The sequence below is a fragment of the Podarcis cretensis genome, assembly GCF_951804945.1.
Source record: "Podarcis cretensis genome assembly, chromosome: 9".
NCBI classification, from domain to species: Eukaryota; Metazoa; Chordata; class Lepidosauria; order Squamata; family Lacertidae; genus Podarcis; species Podarcis cretensis.
The window spans coordinates 39,995,168-40,013,860 of NC_137178.1; the positions used below are offsets into that span (position 1 = coordinate 39,995,168).

General features: G+C 40.4%; 1 protein-coding gene across 5 annotated transcripts in view; it reads left to right on the forward strand.

Moving 5' to 3' along the window:
• Window positions 1–18,693, forward strand: part of DCLK2 (doublecortin like kinase 2) — a 76,341-nt gene that overhangs the window by 22,962 nt on the left and 34,686 nt on the right. For 4 of the 5 annotated variants that reach the window (XR_013842365.1, XR_013842366.1, XM_079990436.1 and 1 more), the window contains exons 3-5: window positions 11,749–11,851; window positions 13,621–13,740; window positions 15,771–15,821. Coding sequence is in view for 3 of the 5 variants with exons in the window: in XM_079990436.1 (XP_079846562.1) it covers window positions 11,749–11,851; window positions 13,621–13,740; window positions 15,771–15,821 (274 nt within the window). In the remaining 2 variants the exon portion in view is untranslated. The remainder of the gene's footprint in view (window positions 1–11,748; window positions 11,852–13,620; window positions 13,741–15,770; window positions 15,822–18,693) is intronic. The other variant, XM_079990435.1, reaches the window with a different exon arrangement.

Here is an 18,693-nt window from a genome sequence, read left to right on the forward strand (position 1 = left end):
ACTCTTTGTCTTCCATTCATGCAAGTGAAAGGCATTATCAGAGAACCAGGACACATAATGCACATAACACAAACAAGTGCCTCATTTAAAATTATATCATAAATCCAACGTATAACATTTGCATAAACAAAGATTATATATCGAAGCTTAAATACATTTCTGGAGTTGTAAAGTACATGAACCAAATACTGCATAGATATTAATATTGCCTATACAAACACAAGTGAAGATAATACATCTCTACACAATTCAGAATATGTTAACCATATAATCTGGTTGTGTTCAATGTATCCTGATGCTGACAGACACATTTTGGCTTGTAACAATCTTCTTTGGTGGCATAAGTTCAAAAGAAGCAATGCCCAAATATATTAATGCTGCAGTAGCTGCCTTTAGGCAGAATGAAATGATCTGTATCTTCAAGGCTATAACAGAGTCCAGTTAAATGCAACCCTAAGCCTAGTTCTCCTAAATAGCACTCAAATGCCAACATGAATGGATGTGTTTTTAAGTTGCTTTCTAAAACTCTTTATTAGTCTGGGTGATTGCTGTATCTCCAGAGAGCGGAAGTTCCATAACTGAAACGCTGCCAGCAAGAAGATTCCTATCCCACATTCCCTCAAAAAGCCCATCAGCAAGATCACAAGAAGGCATCTTCCATCCCTCCCTTGCAGAACACAGGTCCCAGATTGGGAAAAGGCAGTCCTTCAAGTATTTCAAGTTGAAATTTTGACCACTTGAATGATAACCCAACTATATGGCAGAGCAACTGAAGCCAAGCAGTAATGATTGTAACAGGAAAGGATGGTATGGAATGAATCACATCCTACCATGTGGGTTCATGACGCATTTTTCTCTCAGCTGCTGCAAGAAAACTGACTGCTCCACATCCAATCTAGGTTAATACACATTTGTTAAGAACTGGAGGAAGGGAGCTAAATGCAATGCTTTTCATGAACTAGCTTGTTTGGCAGTCTAGTTTATATTCTGGCATGCTAGCTGGAAGGTAAATTAGTAAATAAGTTTTGCTTTGATACAGCTTTGTTCTTATTTGCACTACCTCTGCAGACTTTAAAAAGGGTTACTGAATTAACAGTTGTTTATTACAGTTTTCTGTTTTTTAAATAAAATACAAATGACTGCTGTTCACGTGGGTGGTGCTGTGGGTAAAAGCCTCAGCGCCTAGGGCTTGCCGATCGAAAGGTCGGCGGTTCGAATCCCGCGGCGGGGTGCGCTCCCGCTGCTCAGTCCCAGCGCCTGCCAACCTAGCAGTTCGAAAGCACCTCCGGGTGCAAGTAGATAAATAGGGACCGCTTACCAGCAGGAAGGTAAACGGCGTTTCCGTGTGCTGCGCTGGCTCGCCAGATGCAGCTTTGTCATGCTGGCCACGTGACCCGGAAGTGTCTCCGGACAGCGCTGGCCCCCGGCCTCTTGAGTGAGATGGGCGCACAACCCCAGAGTCTGTCAAGACTGGCCCGTACGGGCAGGGGTACCTTTACCTTTATTACAGTTTTCTGTTTTTTAAATAAAATACAAATGACTGCTGTTCTAGGCCTAAGGTTGGTTCCCAGTGCTACATCAATGTATTATCCTTCATTCCCAAAACAGTACACCTCATTCCATGTTATTCTCCACTGTGCACAAGATCATATGGTGAAGCTGCAAAATTAGCTTACAGACTGCTTCGTTTGCTTCTGACTGTTAGTACTGTGAACAGAATTTATAGGCATGTGTCCTAATTGATGGGAAAACATTAGGGTTTTTTCTTTTAAAAAAAACACAACTATGTTATGTTTTACATAATTTCAAATACGACTACAAGCAGGTTAGGATAGAACACCATCCCCAAGAGGGTCATTCAAAGAAGTGACCCTTGTAATGTCAGGTCTATTTTGACCTCAAAATTGCACCTGCAGATCACGTGTTAGCTAAACAACTGGAAAAAAAAGCTGAAAGAGAACAAAGAATTACATTTTTAAAAGAAAATGATAGAAAACTAGATCGCTAATAAAAATAATATCAACACCTAGTAGAAAAATAATTGAGAGAAGTAGGAACGAAGTGAATAATGAAGAACAATAGCTAGGGAGAATGGGACAGGGTGCATGGGAAGCTGTTTTGCTAGCCTGCACTATTCCTTTTGGACTTGTCTGTCAATTTTAACCAGCTGCATGCCATTCCATTGAAACCTCCAACTTTATCTTCTCTCATTAAAGCAGCTTCTTTGTTATTCTTTTAAGCTGCATCCTGTTCTTTAGCCCGTATATTATAATATCCTTGCCAATTTGTCAGACCTCCATGGTGTGAAGGTTGCTTTGATGGATGATAATCTGCCTTTGGGCTGCCTCTCATTCTGCTTGGAACTTTTTTTTACTACAGTTCTATAGCTAACATTCCCTGTAGCACCTGCCTCTCTGGTAATTCTGTTCACTCCATTAGATTGAACATGTGGTACAATCAATAAATCTTTCTATTGACCTCATAATTTGCTCTTATTTCTATTACATTCTTCTGGTTATCTAGATGGCTCTACAGTTATCAGTTGACATTTTAAATCTCTGGCTTTTTATCACCAGTGCATTCATAAAATGAAAGTGATAATGTACGATAGCTTTCTCCTCCAAATGTTTTTTGTCTGCAACTTGCACTGTTTTGCCATTGGCTGATGGAAGTTCTGGCCCAAAGGCTCTGAAAGAAACTGGATTGGGAATGCCTAGTGTCTTTATATACGTGTGAAAGAATGACTCTCCATATTTCTGTGAATATATAATGCAAAGTATATTGTAGCATTATACAGCAGCTGTCTGCTTTTTTAAACGTATATGTCATGCATACTGCATATGCATGATAAAATAACTGAACTCATGGGCATAGCCAGGACTTTTGTTAGGGGGAGCAGAACTGACATAATTGGTTGGTCAGTTAAGTATTTCTATTATTTTATTTGATCGGGGGGAGGGGCAACTGCCCCCTGCCCCCCCCCCATGGCTACACCCATGCCTGCATTTGGCAAGTGGTTTGTGTGAGCCTGGGCTTCTAAATACAGTTGAGTTTAGAGACTAATCCTTAGAAGTAACTAAATAGGTTCGATTTGCTGTATATTCTTTAGAGCAGGCATCCCCAAACTTGGCCCTCCAGATGTTTTGGGACTACAACTCCCATCATCCCTAGCTAACAGGAGCAGAGATGATGGGAATTGTAGTCCCAAAACATCTGGAGGGCCAAGTTTGGGGACGCCAGCTTTAGAGAGTATAACTTTGGGAGATGTTCACGAGTTGAGTAAATATGCCAAAATGCACAGCTTATCTTTAGCTTATAATAATCAAATGTCATTGTCTCTAGACACTTGTATGTGTACTAATAAACAATACACCTTGTGATGTTTGCTAATACTGTGGTGGATATATACTGGGGTTGGGCATGTCCACCTGATCTAGTCTGGGGCCCAATTTGGTGCTTTGAGTCAGGTTCAGTCTGACCCAGGATGATCTGGACCTAACCCATTCCAGACCCTGAACCAAACTGGGGACCTTTTGCAGCCCTAGTTGTTTAATTGTGGTTTGAAACCCTAATTACACATCGTCTGTGGTCAGGAGGAAAAGACACAGGCAGAGATTCTTGCCTGTGTCTCTTTCTCCCCTTTCTTGCCACCGACCCCAAGTTTGATTAGGGTTTAAAATCCTAATTAAACATGCAGTCACATGACCACCCCCCACCTGAATCACTTTGGGTAGGCTCGACTCAGACTGGTCCAGGGCTGCTTTAAACCACTCTGGGCAAATCCCAGATAAACCCAAATCATTCAAGTTTGATATCCAGGATTTGCCTGAGGCTGATGCACAGCCTTAATAGTTATCAGCTTTGGAAGGAAATATAGAATGACCTCTTGACCTCTCTTTAGAGTTTCTTTCAGTATTATGAAGTTTTATAAATTTGTTAAATGAAGACACATCTGTTGGGTGTGCTTTATATTTTTTGTTTCTTGAATGCTGTTTTCAGTTGTGAAAGTAATCCGAATATTTTCAGTGATTAACCACACTGTTAGGCTCTCCAATTTCCAAATCACTGTTTTTATTCGTAAGTAAGGTTGTAAGTTGTCCTCAAATAGATGCACATGAATAATCTTTTTTTGGATTTGTACTGGAATATTAAATTGTAATCTCTGCTGTGTTTTGTATGCCGTAGTGGCCTGATTAATAATAACTAGTACAGAAAGCTATTCAGTCTTTCGACACTGGCAGACTCTTAGATGCTTCTGGTCATATTGCCTGGGTTGTCTGATGATCAGGCAACAAACCCAAGAATAATGATTTCAGTTCAATTTCTTACTCATTCCAGAATTCCATTGGCAGCAAGGGGTTGTATCCTTTCTTTTCCCTTGCTGTCTATCATGAATATTGTTGTTGGCTCATTTTCAAATGATACAGCATGCGCATTGACTGTAAGCAGTTGTTAAGTTTTCTGCGTGAAATTAGAATAGATCCACTTTCTTCTGATTGTAATCAATAGTATCCACCCTAGATTTGACCCAGAAGACTTGAACAACTATAGGCTGGTTGCAAATGTCTTTGTGTTGTGCAAGGTTCTTGAGCAGTTGGACGGTGACCAAATACAGGCGTGCTTAGAGACTGATTTTCTATATCCATTGCATTTGGGGTTCAGGGCCAATTTTGGCATGGAGACCACAACACTCAGGAGATGGATGAGGAGTATCTTTGCTGACTGTCCAAGATCTCTTGGCAGCTTCTGAAACAGTCAACCATGGTATTTTTCTGGGGGGACTGAGTTGAGAACAGAGGGGCTTGTTTTCCAGTAGTTTCACTTCAGAAGGTAGCAATTAGGGGATGCTGTTCAGCCCCTTGGAGTCTCTATTGTGGTTCTTCAGAGTTTGAATTAGCTCCCATGCTGTTTAACATCTACTTGAAACTGCTGCATGAGGTCATCCAGAATTTTAGATTGGGTTTTAGGATAATTTGCACTGGAACATTTTTAATTCGCATTGGAGAATTTTATTGTGTCTTAGTAAGTGATCTAAATTGGCATGTTTAATTTAATTGTATTTAGTAAGCAAAGCAACAAACTTTGAAACTGTCAGGCTTGCCTAATATTTATTTGCAGTTGGCACCCATTCATTGTTACCAGTGTTCGAAACTCCCATTGTCTTTCTAGGCGCATTTTGTAACAGGGCATTTCATTAGCGCGCAGGGCATTTCATTAGCGTTCCGGGCGCAGTACTGCACCTAAGATTTCAGATTAAAACTGCCACTGCTATGTAAAATAACTTAGCAAGTATTAGAAATCACCCCAGAATTGGCCCTACTAAACATCTTCCAAGACAATAATGCCCATTTACACCACATAGAACTCATAACCCACCTACTTTCAGCAGCCAGAAACATCATAACCAGACACCAACAGAGACCTGTCAGGAGTAAGCATGGACCAATGGTACAAAATAGTATGGGAAACTTATGCATGGGAGGCAGTTTTTGATTTTTGGGGAGGCTTTGATTTTTAGCAGCCACATCATGGTGCATTTTAACTGCACCATTAATATAATGTCTACTTAGGCCATGTATACGATTATGCTGTGCAAGTGGGAGGACTTCAGCTGCTCTCAACTAACCTCTTATGAATTATCTTCCTGATTACAGTCAGTGTAAAGTCTAGACACAACAATATAAACATGAAATGTGAATAGATGGCATCTATGTTAAGATAGAGGGGCTTGCCAATCAGAAGGTCGGTGGTTTGAATCCTCACGACGGGATGAGCTCCTGTTGCTCAGTCCCTGCTCCTGCCAGCCTTGCAGTTTGAAAGCACATCAAGTGCAAGTAGATAAATAGGTACCGCTCGGGCGGGAAGGTAAATGGCGTTTCTGTGTGCTGCTCTGGTTCTCCAGAAGTGGCTTTGTCATGCTGGCCACATGACCCGGAAGCTGTCTGTGGACAAACACCAGCTCCCTCGGCCAGTAAAGCGAGATGAGTGCTGCAACCCCAGAGTCGTCCACGACTGGACCTAACAATGAGGGGTCCCTTTACCTTTACCTTTTATGTTAAGATAATGTCCATGCAAATCGTAATTTGTGTTAGAGACATGGCAAAGAAGGTGCCCACTCAAGAAATATAGATAGCTATATAGGGAACACCCTTGTGCTAGGTTAGACTGTTTAACGCAGCATTGTCTATTCTGAGTAGCACTGGCTCTCTAGGGTCTCAGTCTTTCACATTACTCGGTACCTGATCACTTTAACTAGAGAGGTCAAGATTTAAACCTAGGACCATCTGTATGCAAAGCATGCACTGTACCAGTGTGAATTGGCCTCTTCCTGATGATTATGTGAATCTTAAATGTATTAAATATGAATTCCTGTTCATAGAAATGTTTAATTAAAATATTTCCATTGTGCCTCTCAGTCAAACAATATAAATACAATAAAATAATCTATTTTTTAAAAAAATCACACATCTAGCTTTATTTCACAGTTTCTTTCCAGCCTCATATCACAGCTGGAGTTGTAATTGCAGTCTGTCCAGTGAGGACAGGACTAACTCAAATTTGCATTTTGACATTTTAATTGGTTTAATCTTGCATCTTTTATTCCAAACTAAATTGAGTTGGCCAGTGAGTCATTTACGTATTAGAAATACTGGGATAAGTGTTTTTCTTGCAGTTCCCTTCTTGGGAATACTCTAATCGTAAGCAAGAGTTTTATTTTAGGTGCAACCTGTATTGTTAGATAGCTCAAATATATTTGTGTTTGCTTTTTTCTTTGCTTAGTAGCATACCTTCAGCAACAGATAAACTGCTTGGTGCCTTTTGTTTTTATAATTACAAATTGATCTGCCAAACCCTTTTGGTAAATCCCCAATTTATCATGCATTAATATTTCAGAACCATTTAACACCCTGCTGTCTCTAGATTCTGACAGTATAATGGGTTGTTTGTGGGCAGAAAGCATCAGCTATGGAGAATTTATTTCTAAAATGTAGTTCATTAAGCTATAGTTGCTTTAAGCTAACACTGTGTGTTTCTTTGTATCTTGGTTTCAGCCCCTAGATAATCTAGTGGTTTAGTGTTTAAGGACAAGAATTAAAACACTTACATCCATTTGCCTTCCCACTGCCCCATGCAGGTCATTTTATAAAAGTGCCTGTGACGCTTTGACAGTAAACAATCTGCAGTCTGAGCAAGCAGTGCTATTCAGCAGGGAGGAATTGAAGTGGCCTTTTCACCTTCTACTATATGCTGCAGGCTGCAGAGATAATTTTTTTAAGTCTAGGCCTGGGCTTGTTGGTGGCAGATATGAAATGGGAAATGAGTTGCTGACCTATTTCTACAGCAAGCTTTCCTTGCATTTTGCACTTTAAGGCCCCAAACTATTAACACAATGGATTCAGACAGTTTAGCTGAACAATACATTAATTTTAATAGGGATGTAGTAACGCGAGAGGATGAGGGAGTTCTTCTTTAAATTAGAACAGGCACAGAATGGTGATTAGAAATACAATGTGTAAATTGGCAATTAAGCATGCACTTCCCTAAAAAAAAATTGTAAATGTATCAGAGAAGAACAGTAAACCATGTTCAAAGCTCCTACAGTAAGTTGAATCCCATCTTAGTCATTCTTGAAGTAGGGCAATTGAAATCAAAGGAAAGTAATGACTGAGTTAAGTCACATTGGTTTTACTAGGTTTTCCCGTTGTCTTCAACCTAAAGTATTCTGCTTGGAGTATAGCCATGTTGCTTGGAGGATTGTTGGTACCTGTATTATTGAATGCAATAGAGGAGATTGTGATTAAGGCTAGGGTGCTGTCCCTAATTAGATACTGCCATTATATTTCAATAATACATGCAAAGTGAGCACTGAATCTACACATATATTAAAAAACACTGTGAAAATGCTTTTTTGAAAAACGTTTTGAAAAATACATTGAATTTGCCATAGCTCACTGTCTTCATCTAGTGTCACATTTACAGCATACTTAAACAGTTTCTATTTGCAGCTGTATAGCATAGTCCTGAGTATTTCTAGTTGAGCTGCTTGTCATTATTTCTCAACTAAACACACACACACACACACACACTCCGCTGCCAATTATTATTGGGTGTGCTGTACACTCAGGCTTCCTTTCCTTTGTCCATTAAACTGAGCATTTCCTCTTTCAAAACGTTAAAACCATATCCTGTTTCCTTGACATTAATATTGTCCAAGGCCATAGGTAGCATTTAGATCTTGCACAAAAGAGAATTTAAGTGTCTTTCCCTAGCTTGAGGTTTTACTACAGCTTGCATCTGAGGTTGAGGGCTGCTTTCTTTTCATCAAGGCTTTATTCCTTTTGAAAGAAGAATGTCATCCACTATTTGCCTTGAAACAGTTCAAGCTTGTTTTCATTTACTTGGAAGCGAGCCAAATTCAGGAGACCATTCTTAACTGCACCTTGGAAGCAATGTAACTATCCTGGAATGGTTCCACTCAGAAGCCCTAGATGTAAGCTTTTAGATTTGCAAGAATAACACAGTTGACCAGGATTGCTTTAGCTTATAAACAAAATGAGCTGTGTTGCTTTTCTTTAAAAAGTGAAATGAATACAATAGAAATCAGCTTCAGTACTGGGACTTCCAAAACTGATGGAAACATAAAATTAAATGGAAAGCTAATGAAGGTGATCAAAAGCATGGCTGGGAAGCCCTTTTATCCATGGGGATGTGTCTAGTAGCATTTTTACTTGCTGCTTGTTCAGAAACTTTTCAAATAATATATTCCACATGTACAAATGTAAACATAATGAAATTGCTGCTCATTGGAGGAGTCCACTTATACATAATAGATAGTCAGCAGAAAAATCTTTACATTAGAAACCATAATCCTTTTGGATATTTACTTTATCGTATTCATAATCTGAAAAAGATAACATTCATAAAATGCAGTTTTTGGTAGCCATATTCACAGACTATTCAACTTGGAGACTGCATTCAAAAAGCAGAGCTTCATAGCTGCAATACACCTCTCTTCAAATTCCAAATAAAAATACTCATTTTCCTACATTTGCAAATCCCCCTCCTTTGTTCTTCATTGTGATGTTCACCCCTTCTTAGTATTTTCTTTACATTTATTATTATGCTACTGTAAAAGGATCAGCTGCATGCCTAGCACTGCACAAAAGGGCTTTCCCAATCTGTGTTAGATCATGGAATAAGTAGACAAAGAGAAATGGACAAAAAGGGGGCAAAATTGCTTTAGAGCTTAGGGTGTTCGGTTTTCTTTTGTGGTCTTGTAGTGTGGGCATGCACCTTTTCCAGCTATTGTACAATGAACACAACAAATGATGGCTTGAATGATATTCGGGAGTTGGATGGGTATGATTTCTCTTAGAGTATGGTTAATTTTAAACCTTTACAATGAGAGGAACAATTATTATTTTTTCTGTACAGATAGATATTCCTGTTGATCAGGCAGGCTAGGAAAGAGTTAAGTATTTGTCTTGTCAAAACTGCTTAACTATGTTGAGGTGAATTACTTTTTCTCCAGACTTATGTAGAAATTTATCCTTTATCATGAGGTTATGCTAAAGCTAACCGGATACTGGGAGGAGAGAACGTTGTGTCATTGAGCTTGATAATAGAATCAAACAAATGCTCAGTGCTACATGTTTCAGCCTACAGATGGTCTTACTGTAAGTTCAGCCAGCTTTTATCTCTGGTTTAGCTGCTATGACAACTGCACTGCTTTCAAATGCCTTGTACAAATGATCTTTGAGAGTGCTGAAAGTCATTGATATTCTGAGTGTTTTTCTACTGCAGGCAGCAACAAACCTTCCCTGTACTCCAGCTCATATTTACTGTTATTATAGAGGGTAATGAATGCATGTTTTGTCATCAGACAAGTGGACTGAAAGTGATAAAACTAGGATTGCAGCTTTAATAATAAACTAAGCACAGTTACAAAAGCGTATGCCCCACTGAAAACAGTGTGGCTTACTTCTGAGTAAACATGCACAGAATCGCACTATAATTCTTCATACGCTCCCCCCCCATCACCAATAGCTTTTTCTTCCTTTTCTGTTTACTTCATCCCCCCCCCCTTCTGTTTTGAAATTCTGGTATTATTTCATGAGGGGGGGGAGAGTTAAGGGAAATTAATATTGAACTCATGTGGTCTTCAGGCGTGTTCATAATTTGTCTGTTTTGTTTTTGTTTTCATTTTATTTTAAACATAGCTGTGTAAAGAAGGCCTGCCATTTATTCTGAATCGACATAATTGTCACATAAAAAAGTTATTTTAAAAATACATGACCAGGTTGCAGTTACATCAGTGTTTCCAGAGCCAGTCAGAATAATAATCACAAAAAATAGTCTCTTCCATTATCCAGGAGTATCATCCCCCATGGTGGGTAATCTCATAACTATGGTGGCGAGATTGAGAGCAGGCAAAAGGAATCAGTTTCAGCATTTCAGAAAACAGTTCACCATGACCTGAGGCACATCAAAGGCTTCCCAATTTCAGTCTTTTAGTGCCTTGGTTCCCACTCATGGTTGCAGTACTCAGACTCCCAGCTCAGTTATTGTTAAAGGCTTTATTCCGAAATTCACTGCAATGCCCAAATGTAGACCAGACCACAGTTTACACAGTTCAGAAGTTCACAGCAGAGCTCTGAAATACATGGTTAGGAGTAAGCTAAAGTGTCTTGACACTTAACACGCTCCCTGAGCTCCCCTTTGAAAGACTGTTCAATCAATCAACCAACCAGGCAATCAATCAATCTTTTTTGTGGTCAAAGACCAGACAGCAAAGTCAACAACAACAACATATGCAACATCTGTATGAAGAAGTGGACATAATTTAAAAATTCCCTATAAACTTAAATTACATTAAAAATAACACTCCTTCAGCTAAACTCTGTATTCCAGAAATTAAAAGTGCACAGTTGTCCCGAAATATGGGACTAGGCAAGCCAGCAGGCCCACCTACGAGTTGTTTGGGTCTGCTTACACCAGCATAGGCATTGCAGCATTCTTAGTGATGGACATGTAGTTGACATGGCTTGTCTCACTGTCTGCTCTAGTCTTGGATTCCTCCTTTTCGGGACAGAAGATACTTCACTAACAAGGTGGGTTGCCAGAGTCAAGTCAGGTAGTTCCACTGTGCCAGTCAAGGCACCCCATAACACTGATGTGGGAATCTCTGCCAACGACAAACTGGGCACGTTCCCACCATCTAGACCAGAGTTTCCTAAATCTCTTGGCCCTCTCTAGGATCCAGTTCTGCACATTTGTCCCATTCTTCTCCCACTATGACCAGCTCTGCCGAGATATCTCAATGCAGTTCATGACAGCTGAGCTCATTTGTACCCTCTAGCACTACTAGGAAATTTATAAAATAGCTGCAATTTTGTTCCCCTTTCAACAGAAGTGAATGAAATTTGTAGGCACAGTAGTTCATTCAGAGTAGATACAGTCAAAATTAAATTGTCTGCCAAGTTACAGACAAATCTTCAGGGAATTTGTTTTTTAAAAAATGAAATGGCTATAATGTTTTGATTTTGAGATGGGATACTGAGGGTGTAATTCCTGCCACCCCTGACTAATTACTTCCTCAGGAAATGCAGTGTTTAACAGAAAAATGGTTGCCTACCCTTGCTATGTGCAAAGCAGAAAGGTAGCACAAAATGTAAACTTCTCTCCTTAGTTTAGCTGGTCCACTCAGTAATATTCTTCTTTGCTTTTTATTTATTTTTTTTAAAAAAGGTTACCTGTTTGCAAGACTTTTTTGGTGATGATGATGTTTTCATTGCCTGTGGACCTGAGAAATACCGTTATGCTCAAGATGATTTTGTACTAGATCACAGTGGTAAGTACTGTCTGTACATTTGTTTTGAACCATAAGCTTCCAGTGCTTATGAAAGCACTGAGTGACATTGCGACTGCATATCCTCCCCCCCTCCATATATATTGCACTGATAAAGACTGTAAATGGGGTGTATCAGGTGTTAGGGGAGGAGTAGTACCTCTGGTAGAAGACATGCCATGCTCCCTCTGGAGTAGTTTGTCCACCTTTGATCCCCACCCTTTACTCAGTTCTCACCTGTGGCTCCTAGAAGCTGCATGCGACAGTGGCCACACCCTGGGAAATGGCGTTGAGTGGCTGGCTAAACCAGGTGAAGGTAGCCAATGGGTCTCAAACCCTTGTTGAGTTAGGGACTTGCACTGCATGCGAAGACAGGCTATGGTGGATTGAGTGGACAAGACCAATAGTGGGTCTAAGGGTCAAGAAGGTGGTTTCTGCAGATGATATAGAGGGAAGTGAGGGGAAGATGAGGCTCATCAATTTGGGAAGGTAGCCAATCTAGGAGAACACTGATCCTAAACTTTCAATGCCTTGTGGGATATCTTTGGGAGAAGAAAAAGCTAAGGAATAAATGCTACACAAATCGAGAGTAGAATCAAGTCCCTAAGACAGCTTGATTCTGCCTTGTATGCCTTCTTCTGACAACAAATGCAGATAGGCTGGTGGCAAATGTATTGTTCTTCTTTCCTTTGGACCACATCAGCAAGGCTGAGAGTAGGTTCTTGTTGTCTGGGCAGCCCAGGACCTCCATACTGGAAGCATAGATGAAAACCAGAGGTGGGTTTAGAGGAGCGTAACTGCTTTTGTTGCACTGGGCACGGAGCCTTGGGGGCACAACAGGGGTCACTGCAACTATGATTTAGAATGGAGCACAAGAAGCAGGAGAGGGCACCTATTTTTTGTGGGAAATTTGAGACCCCAAGTTCCGCCGCTGTGAAAACCTAAACTCTGTAAAGGGGACCTGTGAGGGAAGAACATACATTCCTGCAAATGCGAGGGTCTTGTGTGGTCCATTTTAAAGAAACCATGCAATCTAGAAAAATATACCACTAGCATTATTCCCTGTGCACATCAATGATGGGAAGATGATGGGATGATGCAATAAGACACAAAGGGTTCTTAGAGAGGCAATATGGAGCATTAAGGCATTCTAATCCCCGGGATCCATATGAACCTGAATCATAGAGTTCTGCTGAAGGACCTAAGAAAACAGATTTGCTAGAGACTGTTGTTTATTAAAATAGCTAACTGCACAGTCGTCTAAGGGACAGTTCAACTTTCAGTTTAAAACTTCTAGTGTACATTGTGTTGCCTATTTATCAGCAAACAGATTGCAGTCTCAGTGGGCACAATAATGACGCTTACAGTTGGATCGGAAAGACACTGGTGTGAACAGGTGGAAGAGGACTTGCGCCAGTCAGTTTTGATGAAATATGCAATATGTTAACATTCTTTTATATTATTTTATTTGTAAAATAAATGATCTACTTTTCCAGCAGAGATGAGACATATATAAAATTCATATGTACACTCTTCTATTGTAACAGGATAAAAAACCAAATCTAGTTTTTAAAAAACTAATTTTCCAACATTTGACCAGATGTCAACAAGTTTATAAGCTTACAAATTTATAAACTCCTTTTGGTTCATTTGAGAAAAACTGTTTATGAAATGAGTATGTTTGGGTGATAAATCTAGTTGGTAGGTGGTTTTGTTGGAAGTGATTGCAACTCTAAAAATATTTCTTCTGCTATCCATCTGTTTGTTTACAGAATGTCGGGTTATGAAATCCTCTTATTCCCGTTCATGCGGGATATCAAGGTATTCTGGATCTAAAAGCCCTGGATCTAAAAGCCCTGGACCTTCACGTCGAAGTAAATCACCAGCTTCAGGTACAGCTGCCTGGGTGGATGGGGGAAATGTGCATTTAGAACCTTGTTTGTTTAATTAATATATTTTCTGCTCATCAATCCCCAGCAGCTCACACACACAATATGTCTACCAATAAAATAAATAATTTTAAAACAGCAGAACAATAAAATTAGAGCCAATAGTTATTTAAATATCATTTGTTAAACAGCACCTAGAAACCCTTGGCAAATAAAAAGGTTGACACTTGACTGAAAAATAACAAAGTCCATAGCAGAAAAGCACCACCAGGGAAAGAATGGCAAAGTACCACCACTAAAAAGGCCCTGTCTGAGATTACCACCTACATCACTACTGGCAGCAGATAAAAGCTGCAGAGGGGCATCTTGAGGAAGACCTTGGCGCCCATGGAAGTTTGTGTAGTAACAAGTGTTTTTTTGACATGTGCTCTTCCTTAATGGCTGTGCACCACCATGACCCCCTATTTCTCACCTTAAGGTACCCCTGCCCGTACGGGCCAGTCGTGTCCGACTCTAGGGTTGTGCGCCCATCTCACTTAAGAGGCCGAGGGCCAGTGCTGTCCGGAGACATTTCCGGGTCACGTGGCCAGCGTGACGAAGCTGCTCTGGCGAGCCAGCACCAGCACAGCACACGGAAACGCCGTTTACCTTCCCGCTATAAAGCGGTACCTATTTATCTACTTGCACTTAGGGGTGCTTTCGAACTGCTAGGTGGGCAGGAGCTGGGACCGAAAGACGGGAGCTCACCCCGCCGCGGGGATTCGAACCACCGACCATGCGGTTGGCAAGCCCCAGGTGCTGAGGTTTAACCCACAGCGCCACCCGCGTCCCTCACCTTAATCTCACCCAAAAAGGTGAGGCAAAATTACACGTTCCCCAAGCCTGAGGGAGATGCAAGGGTTGCAGAGGATGAATATGAATAAATTCAGTTGTACACATTTAAGTGTTTTCCCTTCATCCACTCTATTCTTCTTTTTGAGGCCCATGACTTTCTTACTCCTTTTTTCTCTTTGGTATCCTTAGCCAACACAAAATGCATCTTCCTTCTTCCTATCTCTTTGTGTCCCCCCCTTTTTTTACAGTGCTTGTTCAGGTTATATTAGGGGGGGGGTTAGCCCCAGTTATGTTTTTGATTATGTCTTTCAGTCCTGCTCCAGGGTCAGTATTTTAAAATATCAATGTTTTAGGGAAAGTGGTTCTCTGACAACCGGAGAACAACAGATTGTTGATGTGCTGAATCAAAAAGCTACTCAGTACAGTGGCCCAACAGTACCATCCAGAAGTTTGGACTTAAGTGTACATAAGGAAGAAGACAGAATAAATCTGTTGGCTGTTGTTGTCATTAAAGACCTGAACATAGAGCAAAAGACTTGCTGGTTTTCTTACTGCAGAGTCATATGAGATTCTCTCCCAGGCAAAATATTAAAAGTCATCCCCCACCCACCCAAGCATATTATCTTGCCCTCTAGGCTTTTTCAGCTTTTGGATGGCATATTTCATTTGTGTGGTGTAACTGTTCATAATGAGAAATTAGACTTTGGAACATAATAGGCGTCTGGAAATGAGACACACATATTTAACCACCTGAGGTGAAAGTTGACAGGTTAGCTGAGGGCAGTTACCATGTGACTTTATCACAAACAGGTTATTGAAGTAGCATCCGCACACCATAGGCTCAGGCCCAAGGTTTGGGGAGATGCGAAAGGTTTGAGCATTTATAAAGTTAGTATTTGATCCGTAGGTGCAACAGACCTAATTGCTTCAGGTGGTTTTATCCCATCTCCAATATGGCACCCCTACCTTTCCCACAACTCGACAGTTTCCAAATAACTCAGTTTATCTGGATCTACAGTTCTATTAGTTCTTAAATTACCTTAAATTGGACTATGCATAGTAGTAAATATAGGTTCACTGTAAGCCTTTCTGGAAAACCACTTCTTGCTTTTTCCCTTTTTATGTTATCTTTCTTCCTTTCATGTCTCTGAATAACCTATATCCTGTCTTTTTCCTTTGTGTCAATTGAATGAATACAGTAAAGAGGGGTGGCCATTACTCCAGTGCTTACTCTTCAGCAAAATCCCCAGGTGAGCCATGGCAGTTATGGCTGTGTACCAACACTTGTCTCCTACCTTTTCATTTTTAACCCTTCCATCTGCTTCTGTGTGCCTATTATCTTGCACTGTGTGTTTTTATGATTTGTAAAACTAAGACATGGTGAGTTTATCCTGTCTCTAGGTAGACCTTGGAAAGGAAGAACTTAGGCATCAGACACCTGTGGTTAGTATACAATGGAGCTAAATTTATTAAGATATAATCCGGCCAGTACACAAGTAGTACGGGGTGGGGGGGCAGTATATTTAAATGAAATGAGCAATATTAGCTGACAGCAATGGATCCCAAAACTTAAATTCAAGTTTAAGTGTGGTATGGCATGCAAATAAAGCTCAAAGTTGAAACAGAGTACTGTGTCTTTTAAAACACTATGCCCACTTATTTAGAGAAGCATGTGAGTATTAAGACACTAATTAACTTCAGCTAAGGACTTGTGGACTGATCCATATACACCAGTTGCTTGGTCCATGGTGGCATCAAAGTTTGATATTACCTGACTTAACAATGGGAATTTATCTAGCTTGCAATAGAAAAATGTAATTGAAATAAGCTGCCTTGCTTCTGCTCAGAGTGAAAAAGCAAATCATTTTGTCTCCGTGTGTTTTTTTATTGTGTGTGGAGTTTGCTTGCTTGCCTTTATCCCATGTGCTCTTCTGGAAGGTAGGTTGCATATTGTGCTAGTCCACCATTTCCTCCCACTTGAACATAGCTACTGGGAGGTTATGAGGAAGTTTTTCCTCATAACCAGTGTGGTGTAGTGGTTAAGAGCGGTAGTCACGTAATCCGGGGAACCGGGTTCGCGTCTCCGCTCCTCCACATGCAGCTGCTGGGTGACCTTGGGCCAGTCACACTTCTTTGAAGTCTCTCAGCCCCACTCACCTCACAGAGTGTTTGTTGTGGGGGAGGAAGGGAAAGCAGAATGTTAGCCGCTTTGAGACTCCTGAAGGGGAGTGAAAGGCGGGATATCAAATCCAAACTCTTCTTCTTCTTCTTTTCATTTGCTTTCTGTGGGGTGGAGTGTCTCTGTGTGGACCCTAACTAAGGAGTCCCAGAACCAAGCAGCGTCTGTATGATGTCCCAAATTTCTGGGTGATAAGGACAGTGACAGGATTTCAAGGTCCCTCTTGCAGCCCCAAGGGGGAGGAAATTCTCTTTCCATGTTGTAATGTTTTGTTTGTGGGCCAGGTGGGAAGCTGTGCTGCTTGGGACTCTGAGGCTGGCTCAGGTAATGTACACTAATACCTTTAAAGCACATTCAAAGCCCGTTCTTTCCCTCAAATAACTTTGGGCACTGTTGTTATGGGTTGCTGTGAACAGTAACTTTGTGAGGGAGCAAACGACAGTGCCCAGAATTTTTGTGGAAAATAATGGGCTTTGAACATGCTCAAAAGGCATAGTGTGATCACAATCATAGTTTCAGGCTAAAGGGACAATGCTACCTTGGAAGGATTAGTGTTAGGGAGTGTAATAATACAAAAGTGGGATAAGGTATATGCATGAACATATGAAGGTCAGAAACATGTGTTTTCTATAGGTAACTATTTTTAAAACAGAGATTCTGGGGATGAAGTGAAAACAGCAATAGAATAAGATTGTCCTATTCCCATAAATGTTAACTTCTTCTAGAACAGGCATGTCCAACTCCCAAGAGAATGCAATCTACTCCCAGTACAAAAAAGCTGGCAGTGATCTACTCATTGTCCTTGCCAATGTTAAGCTTTTTTTTGGGGGGGAGCCAAAGTTGTGGAGCTTTTTTGCTAGAAAAATATGTGCTTACAATTTGGTGCAGCGATGAAGCAAACAGCTAACACCAGGGACGGGTGGCAGGGTCACTACTAGCCCATGATCGACCACTAATGTGATTGACCTGTCCCTGTCGATTGTGATCGACTTGTTGGACATGCCTTTCTAGAACATCTTGGAAGCTGGTTCTTACATCTTAGTTGAAAGATGCTAACTTCTACTTATTTATTTACTGTACCTATACATAATGCCACAGAATAACAGTTCCCTGTGCAGTCGCATCAGCAGGTTGGCTCCTAAATATTAAAGAATTAAAAGTAAATTCCTTTTTTAAAAGCAACTAGTTTGGAAGACTTGGTTTTCAGACAGGTTCATCACTGCAGGCATTCACACAGCAAAAACAATGGTGCTTGTTAAATGAATGTTCTGTTACCCATTATAGATATTCTTTACACAGCTGAAAAAGTGTAGGTGGTAACTAGCATTTCCATGGAAACCGAATGTCTAGCTGGCAGGCTAATTTTTTTTCTTAAAGGAGCAGCAGTCCTTAACTGAGCTGCAGTTGAAATCAATCTTGCTCTTTGGAACATTTCCTCTTACTACTTCTTCCTTGGGAGACATGGAATATATTGTTCATCAGAGAGCCTTGCAAATAAGCTAATAGATGGTGCATATTAAGAGTCTTAAGTTGTGTGAAATGGTGGAACCCACTTCAGACTGAACTGAAGGGAAAGCAACATATTTTCACATATATAGAAACCCCTCAAAATTGAAATATGAAATGTATTTGTATATTTAAAAGCATACTAATGGGAAGCTGGTTCTTGTCAAAAGGCATATTTCAACATGGAAGGAGATGCAAATAATTTTTTCAAGTATTTTATTTTTAAGAGAAATGATCACATAGAAAATAAACATGGGTTTGTTTGGGTTTTTTTGCTTTTATAATTGTTTCTTGGTAATTTGGATACAGTGTACTCTGTAATATATTAAACTGCTCTGTGGCCATGATTATTTTTCAAGTACCCATTGGCTGATGTGACCTGATAACCTTGAAATGTTCACCATCACCTACATTTTTAATTTGTGGAAGAATGTACC